General features: G+C 37.3%; 1 protein-coding gene across 2 annotated transcripts in view; it reads right to left on the bottom strand.

Annotated features, from left to right (window-relative positions):
• Positions 1-18,003, bottom strand: part of GABRA3 (gamma-aminobutyric acid type A receptor subunit alpha3) — a 250,009-nt gene that overhangs the window by 145,483 nt on the left and 86,523 nt on the right. For both annotated transcript variants that reach the window (XM_060002519.1, XM_060002520.1), the window contains exon 2: positions 6,753-6,918. In XM_060002519.1, the coding sequence (XP_059858502.1) occupies positions 6,753-6,892 (140 nt within the window). In that variant the 5' untranslated portion in view covers positions 6,893-6,918. The remainder of the gene's footprint in view (positions 1-6,752; positions 6,919-18,003) is intronic.

Below are 18,003 nucleotides of genomic sequence, written 5' to 3'. Positions count from 1 at the left end.
ATGAGACATCAACTTGCCTGCTATGATGGCTTTTTATCCAAAAGACAAGAGATAACAAATGTTGGCAAGGATGTGGAGAAATAGGAACCCTTGTGCACTCTTTGTGGGAATGTAAATTGGTATAGCTATTATGGAAAACAGTATGGTTATTACTCAAAAAGTAAATATTGTACTACTATATTATCCAGAAATTCCACTTCTCGGTATATATCTGGAGGAATTAAAATCAGTGTTGCACAGCGATATCTGCATCCCTATGTTCACTGCAGCATTATTCACAATAGCAAAGGTACGGAAACAACCTAAGTATCCACCAATGGAAAAGAAAATGTGAGATATACACATACACACACAAACACACACACATATACAAGAGAATATGGCATGTGTATGAGAAAGAAGTCAATCCTGCCATTTGTGACAACATGGATGGACCTTGAAGGCATTGTGCTAATTGAGATAAGTTAGAGAAGGACAAATACTGTATGATATCACTTATATGTGGAATCTAAAACAACAGAACTTGTGCAAATGATAGTAGAATGGTAGTTACCAGAGGTTAGGGTTGGTGAGGAAATGGGGAGCTGTTGTTTAAAGGTACAAACTTACAAGTAGTAGATAAACAAGTTCTGGAGCTCTAATATACAACATAGTGATTATAGTAAACAATACTATATTATAAACTTCAAGGTTACTAAGAGACTAAATCTTAACTGTTCTCAACACAAAAGAAATGATAAATATGTGACATCATAAAGGCATTAGCTAACTCTACTATAATCGTATTGCAATATATAAATGTATCAAACCAAAACATTTTTCACCTTAAACTTACACAATGTTATATGTCAATTATATCTCAATTTTAAAAAGTATTTTTAAAAATTCCTTTTCAGATCATGTATCTGCAATGTTCACAGACCTTTCATAAGTCTTCGTGGTTACCAAATAAAATCCAACTCCTTGGACTGATATTCATGGCTTTCTGTGAATCTGCAATCTATTCCCAATATACTTTTACAGGTGTACATTCCACTACTTCTCTTTCTGACCAGAAATCATAGCCATATTAGATTATTCACCATTTCCCAATACTCCCCATGTTTTCATTTTCCGAGTCCAGTCATTCCAATAAGTGGAAAGGTCTAGCTAAAAATTCAGCACTAGGGATACCAGTTATATACTGGGAAGGGAATGAGAAACACCTGGAATTCAATAACATACATTCTAATGTTTTTACAGAAGCCACTTAAAGAAAAAAGAATAAACTGATTTTTGACTAGAATATGTCCAATATATCTCAAAAAGACAACTGTCTTTTTCTTAAATGGCTTCTATAGACTGGTTATGAAACTAAAGAAGTATTAGCTTAAGACACACCCATTCGCTATGTGGTCCACCTGTTCACGCTATTTGCAGAATTAAAGTAAAATAAAAACCAAGTCCTTCATACCTTCTTAGTAACTAAAAGCCACTGCTTCACAGAAACACACGAGAAGATCTGACTACTGTATCTTGTGAATGATTAAATGACAAGGTACTAACCTTAGAGATATGATTTCATATGTGAACATCAGCAGGTGTACCCTAACTTAAAATGGGTTGTATTCCAAAGTTTGCAAAGAATTAAAGGCACATTCTTCCTTTGAAACAATGCCATAAAGGGTAGCTACTTTTCCAGGCAAGGCTACACAAGTCTTTATTTCTCATAATTTATCTGAATGATTGTAATTGCCAAAGCATGAGCACTATTTCAGCAACATTTCTCATTAAGTGGACTTTCATAGGCCAGCCTGAGAAACATTTATAACACTGCCTATGTGGAGAAAAGAATTATGACACAAAAGAAGGGAAACTACAGTACTAGGCATATTCTCTTCCCCACTATTATTTACTCTCTACCCCACAACCATGGCCATGACCAAAGCAATGAGCTGGTCATGGCCTCAAGTCTCTCAATCAATCCTAGTGACTAGTATCCTTACAATGGAGAGTCCTGACAGTCATCACCTTAACCAAGAGATCACATTTAGCATCAGTAATACTGAGACGACCTTGCCTCCTGACATGATACAATAGGAAGTCACAGTGTCATCTACCAAATATTCTTGATCCTGCCTTCAAATGTCCAGCTCTGCCCTGTGTTACAAATTCTACACTTCTACTTCAAAATGGAAAATGATATTTCTTATTCCTCTAGGTCCTATAAGAAAATTACACTTGCCCCATTTTAGCACAGGCTAGGCAGTCATGTGGCTGAGATATTAAGTATTCAGAGATTGAGGTATTACTATACATAAGTAGATGTTCACGTACACAAAATAAATGGACATGTGCCTAATTCATACTTAAAATTGACCAAACACATGAAAACTAATACATTGTAGCAATTAATAGCATGTACTCTGGAGCCAGACTGTCTGGGTTTCAGTCCTGGCTCTGCCACTTTTTAACTGTGTGAGCTTTGGCAAGTTACTTGACCTCTCCGTGTCTCCATATTTTATCTGTGAAACAGGAATAATAGCAGCACCTAGGTAGAAGGTCTGTTATAAGGATTATATGGATTAACCTATGTAAAGCACTTAGAATAGTGCTTGGTACATAGTAAGAGTTATTTAAACATAAGTTTTAAAGTAACAGGATAGGATATGAAAACTATAAATAAGAATAAAGTATTGAACTAAGTTTCAAAAAAATCTAATTACAGAACAAAGGAGAGTGTTCAGTTTTAAGCAATGTCTGGAAAATCATATCATGTCAGGAGAATAGTTGAAAGTAATAAGAGTTTCAATAAGAGTTGAAAGTAATAAGAGTTGAAAGTAATAAGAGTTAGACAAGAAAGCATGGAGTAGCTCTGAGACCTGTTATGTGGAAAAGGAAGCAAGTGCCACAGGGGCCTAAAACTGGTAGGCATTAGAGGAAGGTGGACTTCTGCTCAATATAGGAAGCACTTTCCAATCCCTAGAGCTATATGCCCATGGTAATAATGCAGTTTACTACTGGAGGGATTCAAACTGGTAGGTCAATCATAAAGCATAATGCAAGAGGGATTCTTGATCAGGGTAGGAGCTTAGGACTTAGAGCTTCTCAGGTCCCACATCTGATTCTTAAATTTTAAGATTTGGTGATTGAATGGTAAAAGTATTAATGTATTGATTCCATAATAGAGATTATATACACATAGAAGAGATTAGACTTTGCATACTTATAATTCAAGTCAAAATTAGCTTGAGACATTCCCACTCAACATGTGCCATGCCTGTCCACATTATTCACTGAGTTAAAGTAAAATAAAAACCAAGTCCTTTATGTTTCTCTTAGTAACTTAGTATTTACATGTGTGGCCACAGGTGCCAGTTTATTCTGAGATTAAGAGAACTGAGAAAATATATTTCACAATGAAAGCAGACACTTACAAGGACCTATGGAACATGGCACCAAGTCAGACTATGAATGTGACAAAGAGACAATGAATCAACAGTTCAACCATTTCCTCTTAAATTCACAGTATCTGCTCTCACCACTGCCAGCACTATGTAATCTTGTTGCAGAAAAAGTGGTGATATGGTGTCATGTAAATGTACAGCCTTGTGCCCAGTGTCTTTCATTTCCCCTTCCAGATATATTATACACTCTTCACCCTGTTCTCTTTCTTATAACGGTAAACTATATGAACTATATCAGCAGGGCTGCCACAGCCTCTGGCTTCAGAAGACAGAGGGAAAAAGAAGGGAAAGTCTGGGTATGTAATCTCTTGGCTCTCTCCCTGTGAAATCTCCTCCACTAAAGATCTCTTCACCTCTTAAGTAAACTTGTTTTACATGACATACCTACTGCTGGCCTTAGGTTCTTGCTGTATCTGTTGGGGGTGTATCTACACCCAGACCATACCTTTACTGTTAGGTCCTTTGCAAATGTACCCTCTTCAAATAGTCTTATTTGAAATGTCCCATCTGTATTCTTTGGGATCCTGTCTGATACACATCTCAAGTTTCAACAAATCTCAGTCAGACCTGGACAGAATATCCATTTGGCATTTACTTGCTACTGAGGTTGACCCATCATGAAATTGCTTATATTCAACCATTTTGACCCAGAGAAATGACATTTTCATAATGCTCCAACCTAACACTGTTCACACATATAGTTCTCATTTGTTAATGGTCAAACGAGGAAGCAGAAGTATAAGAAATTCCTTTATTACATGAAGCTGAAATTGTTCCCTGTAGCTTTTCCTTAAAAATATGGGACTTGGAATCAGAGACTGGTGTTCTAGACCTAGCTCTACTATTAATTTTCTGTAAAGTCTTAGAAAAATAAATTTCCTTTTCTGGAACTCAATTTCTTCATGCACAAAATGAGGAATCAGACTAGATGCTCTCTATGCATTTTCCCATGTCTGCTATTCTAAAATTTCAGAATCCCATATTCCTAACTATACTGTAAGTTCTTTGAAAACAAGGACTGTGTCCCCAAAGTATTGTTCAAAGATTCCTTACATCAGAATCATGTGGGGCACTTGATAAAAATGCAAATTTTAGGCACTATCCCCAGAGCTACTAAATCAAATTCTCCACGTGTGGAGCCTGCTTCCTTGCTTACACATACCAAACATTGAGAACCATTGCATTTAGAACATGATTAGAATATGTTAGAACAAAGTACTGGTCAATAAACCAGTACTCCTCAACAGTCTCTGCTTTTTCAAGCAGGATGTTTTGGCCTTCTCTTTAATATAATTATTGAAAGGCTTGATTATTTGATTTTCTAAGCACCAACAGGACATAAACAAACTGATGTAAACAGGAGAGGTGACAACTGACACTGAGGATGGAGACACAAAAAGAAAAATAGCAGATATAGGATAAACACAATGAATGCTCTTTATGATGATCAGAGAGTCACCAAGAAGTGGGACTATTCTGTTCAAAATCCTTGTTTAGGATTATTAGATAGCATGCAATACATTTTTAGAGAACTTTAATTCTCAGAGTTAAAATTAAAAAGCCTGGGCTTCCCTGGTGGCGCAGTGGTTGAGAGTCCGCCTGCCAATGCAGGGGACATGGGTTCATGCCCCAGTCCGGGAAGATCCCACATGCCACGGAGCGGCTGGGCCCGTGAGCCATGGCCGCTGAGCCTGCGCGTCCGGAGCCTGTGCTCCGCAACGGGAGAGGCCGCAACAGTGAGAGGCCCGCGTACCGCAAAAAAAAAAAAAAAAAATTAAAAAGCCTTTAACATTTGAAGAGGTAAGATTCATTTATTTAGAATTTCCATCTTATTTAGAACATCTATCATGCCCAATGAAATCACATACATGAGAAGTTAATAAGACAGAATTAGTCTTTTTTTTCCCATACTGGGATAAAGAACAAAAAGGGCCACATGGGCCATGTTTCTAAGGACATATCAGTCCAGTTGTGTAGCCCTCAGCCCCAGAGATTATTGTTGAAAATGCTGATAGAAGATGGAAAGACTCAGAGTACATTAAGATAATCAACTCTGCAAAAATAATTAGGAACAAGTCCTAATGCTTCCAAGTATATGGGACAATAGCCAAATGTAAAACAACAACAAACACTACCAAAGAATAAAATATCCTCCGTAATATTGAAATATGTAGAGGCTAAGGGGGTGATTTCTAGTAATGATATTCTCTGAATGAGGTTGACTTTTAAAGTCAAAAGAAGTTCAAAATAGCTGAAGAACATAAAGTTTGGTGACAGGAGGACTAAAAATAAGGGTGACAAATGGGTGGAGGCTGGGTCATACTGGGTCTTATAAAATCATATTAAGGAGTTGGGACTTTAGGGATAATAGAAAGTCATTAAGTAACTCTAAATAGGACAGATATAATGCAACATGCATTGTGGAAGAAACACTGGCTACATACTTTAGGAAGTAAAACCAATTAGAGACTCTTGCAGTAGTCCAAGTGGAAGACAACATCGGATTAAACTAGGGTGGTAGCAGGAAAGTTGGAAAAAAGTAGATGAATCCAAGGAATGTGGGAGGAAGAAATGACAGATCTTAGGGATTGATTGAATCTGTAAAGTGAAGGGTAGAAAGCATAGCCATAAAAGCATGAAGAAACCAAATATAGAATTTACTGTTACTACTACGTCAAGATTTCTTTTACTATGCCAGTAAAACCATCCCCCAGCTACTTCAGGGTATTACCATCAGCTGAAGGGAACCATCTCACTGTAAAATGCCTGGGAGGACAATTACTGACTGAGATGAAGCTACAAAAGCCATTCATGCTCCGTATCTCCCCATGGGGTCAAATGGAAGCTACACTTCAAGTGAAATCACACCTTTGTTTTACTTTTGCTCCTTCCCTATCTCACTTCCCTTACTTCTTACAAGTTTCCCTCTTTAACAAATGAATCTACATATGCAACAGAAACAGACTCACAGAGATAGAAAACAAACTCATGGTTACCAAAGGGGAAAGGGAGGGGGAGGGATAAATTAGGAGTATGGACTTAACAGATACACACTACTATATATAAAACAGATAAGCAACAAGTATTTACTGTATATCACAGGGAACAATATTCAATATCTTGTAACAACCAATAATGGAAAATAATCTGAAAAAAAGAATATTTATATAACTGAATCAGTTTGCTCTACACCTGAAATTAACACAATATTGTAACTCAACTATTCTTCAATTAAAAAAAAAAGCTCTGGTCAAAGGCAATAATTTATCACAGTCTTCTTTTGTTCTAGGAGTTAAGAGTACTTACCCGCCAATATCGTGCTTTACAAAGTCCCCAGGTTCTTGTCGCCTTGATTCTCCTTGGCCAGTTGTTCCAGGGATAATATTAATCAGGAAGAGAACCCCAAGGCTAGTCATGTAGAACTGACTTATTTGTGTGATTATCATCTTCTTAGGCACCAACTTGGAGAGACCTGTGAGTTCCATGTTCAGGGAAAGAGGAAGGGGAAAGGAGTAGAAGACAAAGGGAAGGAGGAAGAAGTGGTGAAAAAAATATTTTATTCAACTCTATTAGAGCCATTTAACTTCCAGAATATACAGCTACTAAATGCTTACTGTTACAGTCCTCCTTCTGCAGTTCATCAATGCCACCAAAATTCACTCCTGGCATATCCCTCTCTTGATTATACCAGAGCCTAACCAATAGAGGGTAGTATAAAGACTCTAAATCAGTAATTGGAAGACTTAGGTTACAACGCCATCTTTTTCCCTGTCTTCTTTTAACTAGGTGAGTCACAGAACTTCTCTTAGCCTCAGTTACCTCTTATAATCTGAGATCTTAAAATAATCTCTCATGTCTTCACTTTATTTTTCCCCCATCCTGTTTGATTTTTTACTATCACAAATGCCTTTTCCATGAATAACTGTATAATACTGTAGAAAATCATAGAATATTAAGACCTGGAGTCTCTTTATAGAATTTTTGGGATTGATTCTCATCTTGATACAGTTAAGCAGTTTTCCAAAATATCAAAGGGCCTGGAGAAGATGGACTGTATCCTCTGAATCGGGTTGAGAAAATGCTGAATGATGAGACACCATGATTCCTGAATAGGAATGCAATGTTTTCCCATAAAGAGATATTTGAGGGCAAAACCAGTCCCATATAGGGGCCACAACATAAAGAAATCCAAGCCTAGTCTCCTGGTACAGAAGTCCCTACGTGGTCAGCAAACTATACTGATGATAGAATTATGCAATTTTGAGTTGCCTATATGCAAGCCTGTTTTATGAACTCTGGATTGGTGGAGGTTTACCCAGGACATGGGGTTAAGAAAACAGTGTAAAGAGGCACTTGCTTGTTACCTCTAAACCTTATGGCTTCTTTGAATTTGAGACACTGACCACTTGAAGGAAACCTAATTCTTACCCAGCACCATACTCTTTTACAGTCATATAGGTGGTTTAATTTTCAGAGGGCATAGAAGGATATGAAATGTTTTTCCTAAGGAAAGTTTATACAAGACACTAATATGTAAAACAGATACATGCTGAAGAGCTATTCTGGTAGATGAGAAGATGAAGAACAAAATCTTTCTAAATTGATCCTAACCACTCCACCCCACCCCCGCCCCAAGGCAGCCACTAGGTTCTATATTAGATTGTCTTCTTGAATCTGATACAGGCATAGAAAACTATGATACAGGAAAAGATGGATTTCTGACATGAGAAAATGTCCACATTATAGATAGAAATAGTCATAGTATTCGGCTGTATCACATAAATTTGCCAATTTGACAATTTTTCTTTCACAAAACAGCAATTTCTTATGCTCAATTTAATATGTGCTGTGACATTCATGACTCATGAGCTGTACAAGAGTTGATGGCTATTTTACAGAAATCAACAGAAACAGTACAGTTAAGAAAACCATAGCATATGAGTAAGAAAATATGGTACATAAACAGACAATTCTGGGGCAAGAGAAACAGCTGTAGTATGGGCAATAACTCTGACATATGCTCAAACATCCACAGGGCTTTAGAAGACCCTAAGGTTGAAAATCACATGACAAAGGTTAATGCTCATATAATCATGATTGACAATTACTCTACAGGAACAAAGAGACTTGGTACAGGATATGAAGTCTAAATTGTAGAAATAATACATGGAATATAGGACAGAACTATGATGCATGCTTAAAAAACATGAGTGCCTGAGTAACAATCCTGGGTTTAGGAGAAGATGGCCATGCTGCATGAGCAAAGATACTCATAGTGTATGTTCAACTATGCTATTCTAGTATATAACTATGGCTTATGTTCAAATGATCATGGTAAACAAGGAGCAAATCTTCACACTAAGCATAGATGCCAATGACACAGAAACAAATGCCCATGATTTGGAAGGAGAAAACTATGATGCATAAGAAGACAACAATGTTATATAAACTCATGACTAAGATACATGTTCAAATAACCATTATGCATGAGAAGACATCCATTATATATAAAAGAGGTTAGACATAATACATGCCCTCCAACTACCATGACACTTGCTAGCAAACAATATTATTATTCATGTGAACACATTTATGATATAAAACCATTTGGCTATGATATATGTCAGAAAACCATAGCACATAAGCCTACTAACCACTGAACAAGAGAAGAGGGCCTTGGTACACATTTCATTAAGACATTGCACGTGATCAAAAGAATGCCACTAGACTGCTGTACAACAATGTGAATATACTTAACAACACTAAACTGTACAGTTAAAATGGTTGATTGTTTGTCATGTGTTTTTTTTTTTACCAGAATTAACGTTTTTTTGTTTGTTTTTTTGCGGTATGCGGGCCTCTCACTGTTGTGGCCTCTCCCGTTGCAGAGCACAGGCTCCAGACACGCAGGCTCAGCGGCCATGGCTCACGGGCCCAGCCGCTCCACGGCATGTGGGATCTTCTTGGACCGGGGCACGAACCCGTGTCCCCTGCATCGGCAGGTGGACCCTCAACAACTGCGCCACCAGGGAAGCCCAGAATTAATGTTTTAATTAAAAAACAACATGCCACTGGAAGAGGCAGAGTCTTAGCAAGTTAGCAAATATCTATAAAACAGACCCAACCCTGATATATGTACAGAGAAATATGGCACATTAGAATATATTAGCATTAAATGAACATAAATCCATGTACATGCTCAGATGATCATCAAACAGTACAGAGAAGGACAGTAGAAGAGCAGACACTCAAAATTATTCTAACAACCTTGCTGAATTTTCAAGTGACCGTAGTGCATAAACCATGACACTTGAACAAAGAGCCTTCAAACATGATAAAGCATCTATCTAACTGGAGACAACTATGGTATATGCTTAAACAACCATGATGAATGTGAAGAAGTATTTGGTATATTAGTCCTTAACCACGATGTGTGCATACACAATGTGTGTATCATGGCAACCATGATACAAGAATTAAGTGACATGGTTTAGGGGTAGATGGCCATGCTAGACTGCCATGATGCAGGAACAGGAGCCATGGTCCAAGAGTAGGTTTACATGCTCAAATTTTTCCACTGGAGCTGAGAGGTAAGGTATAGATGCAAGTGACCATAATGAAGAATTGATATCTTTCAAGTAATGATGACCACGGTGAATAAATTGCTATTTATAACATAAACAAACAAATATAATACTACACATACCCATGATGAATATACTGAAAATTACAGCAAAGGAACATCATATAATGACATGAATATTCAAACAACTATGTTGCATGAGCAGAATGTAAAACCTAATACTAGTTTTAAAGTTAGTATAAAGAAGCCGGTGTACACTGTAAAAGTAGACAACCATGGTGTATGCTCATATAAGTACAGCAAATGAATAAACACCGATGACACATGAGCTTAAAACCAATGAGTGTATTCAGATAACCATGGTCACAATGGCAGATCCCTCTGGTAGGGGCAGATTGGCTATAATATAGGAGGTAACAACCCTTGTGCAGGCTCAGATAATCTTGGTATTAGAATGTATTATCTATGGTACAGGAACACACAATCATGACACATGCTCAAGTCACCATAATATGTAATTGCATAGCCAAAATAACAATGGTTACTCAATCAATTCACTCTGCTCAAGAACTAAAGGAAGGTACAAGGAACTAACCAGAGGGAAATCTCTATTAGCTGATAACTTACAAATTAATATCTCCATCCTAGATCTCTCCTGCAACCCATATCTGCACTTAGATGTCTGAGAAGCATCTTAAACCTAACACATTCAAATATCCACCTACAGACACACACACACACACACACACACACACACACACACACAGACCTGGTCCTCCTGCAGTCTTTCTCATTTCAGGTAATAGTAACCCCACCCTTCCATCTGCTCAGTAAAAACTCTGATGTCATTCTTGATTCCACTTTTACTCTCACACCCCACATTCAATCCATAAACAAGTCTCATGGGCATTCCATTAGAAAGGAAACATATCCAGAATAAAACCACTGGTCATCACCTCTGCTGATACTCTGGCCTGTCATCTCTTGCTGAGATCATTATAAAAGCCTCTTAACTGGTCTTGCTGCCTGTGCCCTTGCTCCCTTACAGTCTGTTCTTTAAACAGCAGACAGAGTGAAATTATAAAGTGTTAAGTCAGATCATGTCTCTCCTCTGTTCAAAACCATCCAATCGCTTCCCATTTCAAAAAGCCTTATTATGACCTACAAGAACCTACATGATCTTATCCCCAAATAGCTGGCTAACCTCTACTACCCTCCTCTCTTACTCACTCCATTTCAGCCATATTGCCTCCTTGCCACTCATTGGATATGCCAGGCATGCTCCAGCTCTAGAGCCTTTGCATCTGCTATTGCCTCTACCTGGAATATTCTTCCATCCAATTTCCAGATAGTTTGTTCATTCCTTCACTTTAGGTTTTTATCCAAATATCACCTTTCTCATTGAGGCCTTCCCTGACCACCCTATCTAAAAATTCAATCCTTCTACACATCCCAGATACTTCCTATGCAGTTGCCTGCTCTATTTTCCCTTTTAGCACTTCTAGCATATATTTTATGTTTTTTGTTATCGTCTCTTTCGCCAGTAGAATATAAGCTCAATGGGGACAAGGAATTTTGCTTGGTTTATCCATAGATATATGTCCAATGCATAGAAAAGTGCTTGATAAATAATGCATACTTAATAAATAGCTAATGAATGTTATTTTGAAAAAGTCACATCCCTAAATGAGGTAAGATAGTATAAAGGATAGGGTGTAGGATGGGCTTTGGAACACACTAGATTAAGAGACTACTTGGAATTACCAAATATTAGTCATGTTAGGCTTTAAAGACCTCATTCTTTAACATAAAATGGGGGTAATAATACTCATCCTCTAAGAATTCTAAAGATTAAATAATATAACATACATAAAATGCCTGGCTAAAGACCTGTTACCAGGATGAGTCAGCTGTTATATCCTGTCCAAATATAAATTCATTTTATCACAAACATTTGAGCATCCACTTTGTACAAGGCACCGATACAGTACATTCTTCTATAAGAATTCCTAAAACTCCTTTACCTTAGTGCTTAGAAAGTACTAGATACCAACACTCTGCCCACCAACTCCCCTGCTTGGATGCTATGAGGCACTATCTGCCAGAACTTTACCTGAACAGAGGTATCCCAAGTGCTGCTACCCAGATACTATGAAGCCAAATCTGCCATTTCTTTGCCTCAATTTGTCACCAGAGTTTCATTTAAGGCCATCTAATTCTACCCAGCCTCAGGCCACTGTCACTATTAAACGTTTTGGAGTAAGAAAGATCCTAGTTCCAATCCTTGATTTACCACATAGAAATCTGACATTGGGTGAGTGATTTGACTCAATATTCTCATCTATAAAATGTTGATAATGGTACTACTGACACATAGGAGTGTTATAAGAATTAAATGGTGCAATTCATGTACAGAATTAAGCAGTATGTTTGATATATAATAATCCTTGGTCACTGTAACCTACAAATAAACTCCTTGATCTCTTGCCCTCCAACAAGCCTCAGCTCCATCCTAATTTAGCCACTCACTCCCATGGTCATAGCCTAAATCTTGTCATTACCAATCTATGGTCTCAAATAACTATCTGATCATATATTTCCAACCCTTTTCATCCAGTACCTTTATACTGTCAACCCTTCTACACTCCTATCTCTAATCCCTTGATCTTACCACCTTTAAATTTCCCATCATCACCTTGGTGTTCTTACTTTCTTATCCTACTTGGATTACATACATAGTACGTAATTAAAATCATTATAATCATTCTCTGCTGTGAACCCTCAACACACTTGCCTTTCCCTTACTCTGTTGTGACTGCCTGGAAAAAATATAAGCCCTGGTTGAATCCATCTCTTTGCCTGCAACTAAGCAGCTAAATATAGCTGGAGAAAAATCCATAATTATTCCTGACTGGTCTCTCTTTAAATTTTCCCCAACATACTTCAAATGTCCCATGATCCTTTTACATTTGCCAAACCAATTTACTCTCCCACTTTCTGAAACAACTATTTTTTACTTTCTTTTCTCTCCTTAATTCTCCAGTAGCTCTTCTCCCAGACTCTTAACAGATGGCTTTGCTTCTTATTTTCCAGGAAAAATAAAACAATCAGAAGATTTTATCCTCATAATATCAATTATTACAATCTACCTAAATCTCAGGCATATACTCTACCTTTCCCTTGTTACAAGAGGTGTCTAGTCTTATCTTATGCTATCCCTTGTACAAGTGCCCTGGATCCTATTCCCTGTCTCCTGCTCAAGGATTTTAATTCAGTGATTTTCTTCTCTCTCCCACACTTGTCATTTTTTCCCTATCTACTGGCTCATTTCCTGCAGCATAAAAAAATGATGTAATTATCATCCATGATCAAAAAAAAAAGCAGCCCTCCCTTGACCTGACATCCCCCTCCACCTCTTTCCTAATTTCTCTGCTTCCATTTATCGTAATTCAGTTCAATAATTTTTGATATCACTATGTCAACTTCTTCACTTCTCATTTTCTGATTCCCCTTATACCAATCAAGTATTTTCACCTATCACTCCACCTAAACCACTCACTATTCATTCATTCAAAACTTATGAAGCACCATCTACTTACCAGGTTCTAGGTGCTGGGAGTACAGCAGTGAACAAAACAGAGTAAAAGGGAATCAATGAAGTGAAAACAACACTAGACCAAGAACTCTTCTCTCTCACACACCTCACATCAAATCCACCCATACCCAAACCACATCTACACCTTGATTTCTCTCTTCTACACCATATATCCAAACTATCAGCTTATCCTGTTGACTTCAAAACAGATTCAGACTCTAACCACTTCTCACTACCTCCAATGCCCACAAGCTTATCTAAACCATCATCTCTCACCACCATGACTGCAGTGAATGGCCTCATAACTTGTCTTGCTCCTTCCTTTCCTGTCCCCTACAGTCCATTACCTGCACAGCAGCCAGAGTGAGTTTTTAAAAATATAAGTCTGATTATAACACTCCATTCTCAAATTTTTCCAGTGGATTTTCATTGGATCCAAAGTACTTGTCATGACCTATAAGGACCTACTTGATTTGACCACTGGCTACCTCTGAATCTCACCTCTTTCTACTTTCCCTCTCCATTACTCATATCAGGTTAAACTGATTTTCCTACTGTTCCTTGAAAGCATCCAGCATGCTCCTGCCTTAGGGGCTTTGCACTTGCTCTTCTCTGTCATAAATGCTCTTCTTCCATAAATCATTTTGGCTCACTCCTTTACTTTCTTTAGGATTCTAGTTCTGTGCCCCTGCTTCAGAGAAACTTTCCTCGATCACTGTTATCTAAAACTGCATGCTCCTTTCTCATCTCTCTCTATCCCCTTACCCAGTACCATTTTTCTTATAGAATATAGCACTACCTAAAATTACATCATATATTTACTTGTTTATTTTCTGTTTCCCCCACTAGGTATGTTTCATTAGAACAGAGACCTTATCTCTATTTCCAAGCCACAGAACAGTGCCTGGCATATGGTAGCTACTCAGTAAAATATTTGTTGGAAAAAAGAATGCTTTCTGCATTCATGCCCACACTATTCTAGGGATCCTTTCCTTCTCAGAGATATATTCTGAAGACTACCTTTCCCCCATGCCTTTCAATCCTTCATTTTATGGGAAACAAATGTTCCTGTGTCCTCAACCTCTTAACAGAAAAATCTCCCCTTCTCCCTGCTTTAAGTAAGTTGGGTTTACGTCAAAGACATTACTTCATTAACTTTCCTCTGAAGTGTAGCATGTGCATAGTCCCACACATTATGCAACTGAGAGACAGGATCAGAATTATCTCATCTCTTTAATGCCACTTTGAAACTATTCTTCTCCTGTGTGCATACACTCCTTGTCATTTGAGGTTCGTGCCATCTATCTGTATCACCCTCTGCCCTCATTAGTCTTACACCAACCTCCTTATAACCTCCCCAAATTGATTCAAAAACAGTGCTCAACTCACACTTTTTATGTCGTTCCATCATCTTCAGTATTTCATTGTTGGTGTTGATAATGTATCTGTATATTCCACTTTATCAATCTATGCTCAGAGCCACATTCTCTTTATCTTATACATAATTGCTCCATAACTGCATCAAAAATCTTAAACTCCAGTATCTTTAATTTCTGTCTTTATTATGTTATTCTTCTAGTTTTTAAACTATTACTTCTACTCCATTTGCTCTTTGAAATTAGAGCTTCTGTCTATTGATCCTTCCATTATCTCCTATTCTCTTAGGTTGCTTAGTGCTACTTCCTTTCATTTCAAGGCTGGAGCCAATAGTAAATCATTTGAATTACTCCTTCACCAGAACCTTGCATATATGACCTTCCACCGTATTTGCTCAGAAATACTTTCTTGGACCAATAAACCAAAACAAAAAAAAATCTGTGTTCTCTTAGACTGGTGAATGTTGCTGAAGAAAATTCCACGTCATGCAAAGCAGCCCCACAACAAATCAGTCTCCAAGGCCAGAACCATTCAATTCTTTGATTTGTCATAAATCAGCCCTCTCCACTACTCCTCTCAACTGTTTGCTCTAAACTTGTCATTCATCTCAAGTTGCCTATTCAAGGAAATTTACAACGTTCTTAAGAAAAAGTCAAGATGCTCAGGAAAGACAAAACATCCATAGCACATACTAACAGCGTTTCACCCATATCCCCTTGTATCTTTTTATCAGTTTCTTCTATACTGACTTTGCTGTGCCTTCTCTCCAAACCTGGGTAGCCCTTAAATGGTATTAACAGGTGCAGAGGTACAAATACTGCAGCTCCCTGATGGGGACAACGTTGAGGTGTGACCCACACTGTCTCCATGATACTTTGCTTGACATACTATCCTTGCTTGCCCTCCTTCCCTTCCTTGCCTTACTTTCCACTCCTCTGGTTTTTCATGGGATTACTTCCTAATAAACTACTTTCACATGAATCCTAATCTCAGAGTCTGTTTCTGTGGAACCGAACTTAAGACATCATCCCTGCCCCAACCTACAAAAAACATTCACTTTTATATTTACCCTTAATTTCTCTTCTATTCATTTCATAAAGCAAGGTTAACCTGTCCACTTTAAGGATAATCCATCAACCCAAGATCCTGATCTCATCAACTCCTTTTCCCTCCATCGACTCTCCTACTCACCTGTATCTTAGATCTCTCTTCTCTAATGACTCCTTTCTCTTAGACTGTAAACATAATCAAGTTTCTCCCATCTAAAAAAATATTCTATTGATATGCTCTTTTCTAGTTATCTTCTTTCCTTTCTTCATCAATCAAGTTTCTTGCATGAGTAATTTGTAATTGTTAAATCCACCTATTTGTCTTCTATTCATTCTTTTAATAACTACATTCTGCTTTCTTCCCTGATCATTTCACTGAAACTATGTACTATGTCAGTGATCACCAGTAATGTGGGTACTAAAAATATAACCCACACTTAAGAGCACCAATTAGATTGAACTTCCTTTCTTTCTCTTTTTCTTTTCTTTTATTCTTTTTTTTTGATAGCACTGACCACAACTTCTTCCTCTAAAATTCCCTGGACTCCATGTTACCATCCTAGTTATACTACAACTTTGTTCATTTCTAGTCCATCTCCTTTGTAGGCTTCTATTTGGATACCTCTAAAATTTGGGGCTCCCTGGTTCTGAATTAGTACAATTCAAGATATGTCTTCTCAACTTCTCATTAGAAGAGATAGCAACAAGAACCAGTGAGGGGAGAGGAGTCTTATTGTCAAAAGTAATGGAAAACAGACAAAATTCAATGTCTTAAAAGGAAATTTAATGGTACACATTGCTGTTAAGAATGAATTAAGATAAACTACATGACACATGTTCCATCTTTTAAAACAGAATATATAGACCCAAAAGCTGTTAGGAAAGACAAGATAATGTCACACAAATACCATAACTTAGAAACCTAAAGGCTGAATTAGCTAAAAATGTATGTGGTGGTATAATGTATCTTGTACTGTAATGTTCTTTGAAGCATATACAGGTATAGATGCTATTCTTCCTCATCCCTACCAGTAGTGGCAACTCATAAGACTTTCTACTTTCAATAACACTACTTCAGGATACATAAAACAAGAACTTACAACTAAAAGATAAAGGAAAGATATTGCGTTGTTGAGGTAAATTAACATACTACTCAGTTTGCAACAGATTAAGCTGACAAAGATGAAGACAAATCAAACACCATAATTAATACAACTGACAAACATAAACTGACATTTCTACTCTAAATAACACATAATAGTACTTCTTTTCAAGCCCCATCTCAAGGAAAATTAAAAAACTAAAATTACAAAATAAAACTTTATTTTGGGGGGAATGAACCCAGAGTTCATTAAACCCAGAGTTCAGATAAATACATAAACCAACATTCTTCAACACCTTTAATTACACAAAACAGAATGAAGAATATCTCAAGAAAATAAAATAAAAACAATTGCCAGAGGAAAAGTTAGAGAAAAAAATAAAATTAAAAAAACAAGTTGTGGTTTTGACTATATCATACAGTAGGCAGGTATAAACCAAAACAAAAGTTTCCAATGATGGGGACTTTGACTACATACATACGGACAGACACACACACACACACACTCACTCACTCACTCACATGAGCTCAGATGCTCCAAGAGCCAAAATTTCAGAGTATCAATGAATCAGAAGTAAGTCTGTGTCTAATCTCCAACACTCAGGAGACTACAGGAGCATTGCTTCAGTTTGAACTGAACATGGAGAAATAAAGACAGAAAGATTCTTCTCCCCAAAGGTTTTAAACCACAGGAAGCTTCTCTCTCAGGTTTGCAACCTAAATTCACATTAATGTTTCATTCAAGAAAACTCATCATGAATTTACTTTTACGTGGCTGCAAAATATGCACAAGGTGACCTACAAAAGCAAACATAAATATCTCTGGAAAATAATACATTCAAATTTGGTTT

This window comes from Delphinus delphis, chromosome X (genome assembly GCF_949987515.2).
Source record: "Delphinus delphis chromosome X, mDelDel1.2, whole genome shotgun sequence".
Taxonomy (NCBI): Eukaryota; Metazoa; Chordata; class Mammalia; order Artiodactyla; family Delphinidae; genus Delphinus; species Delphinus delphis.
This window is presented reverse-complemented; position numbering and strand designations above follow the sequence as displayed.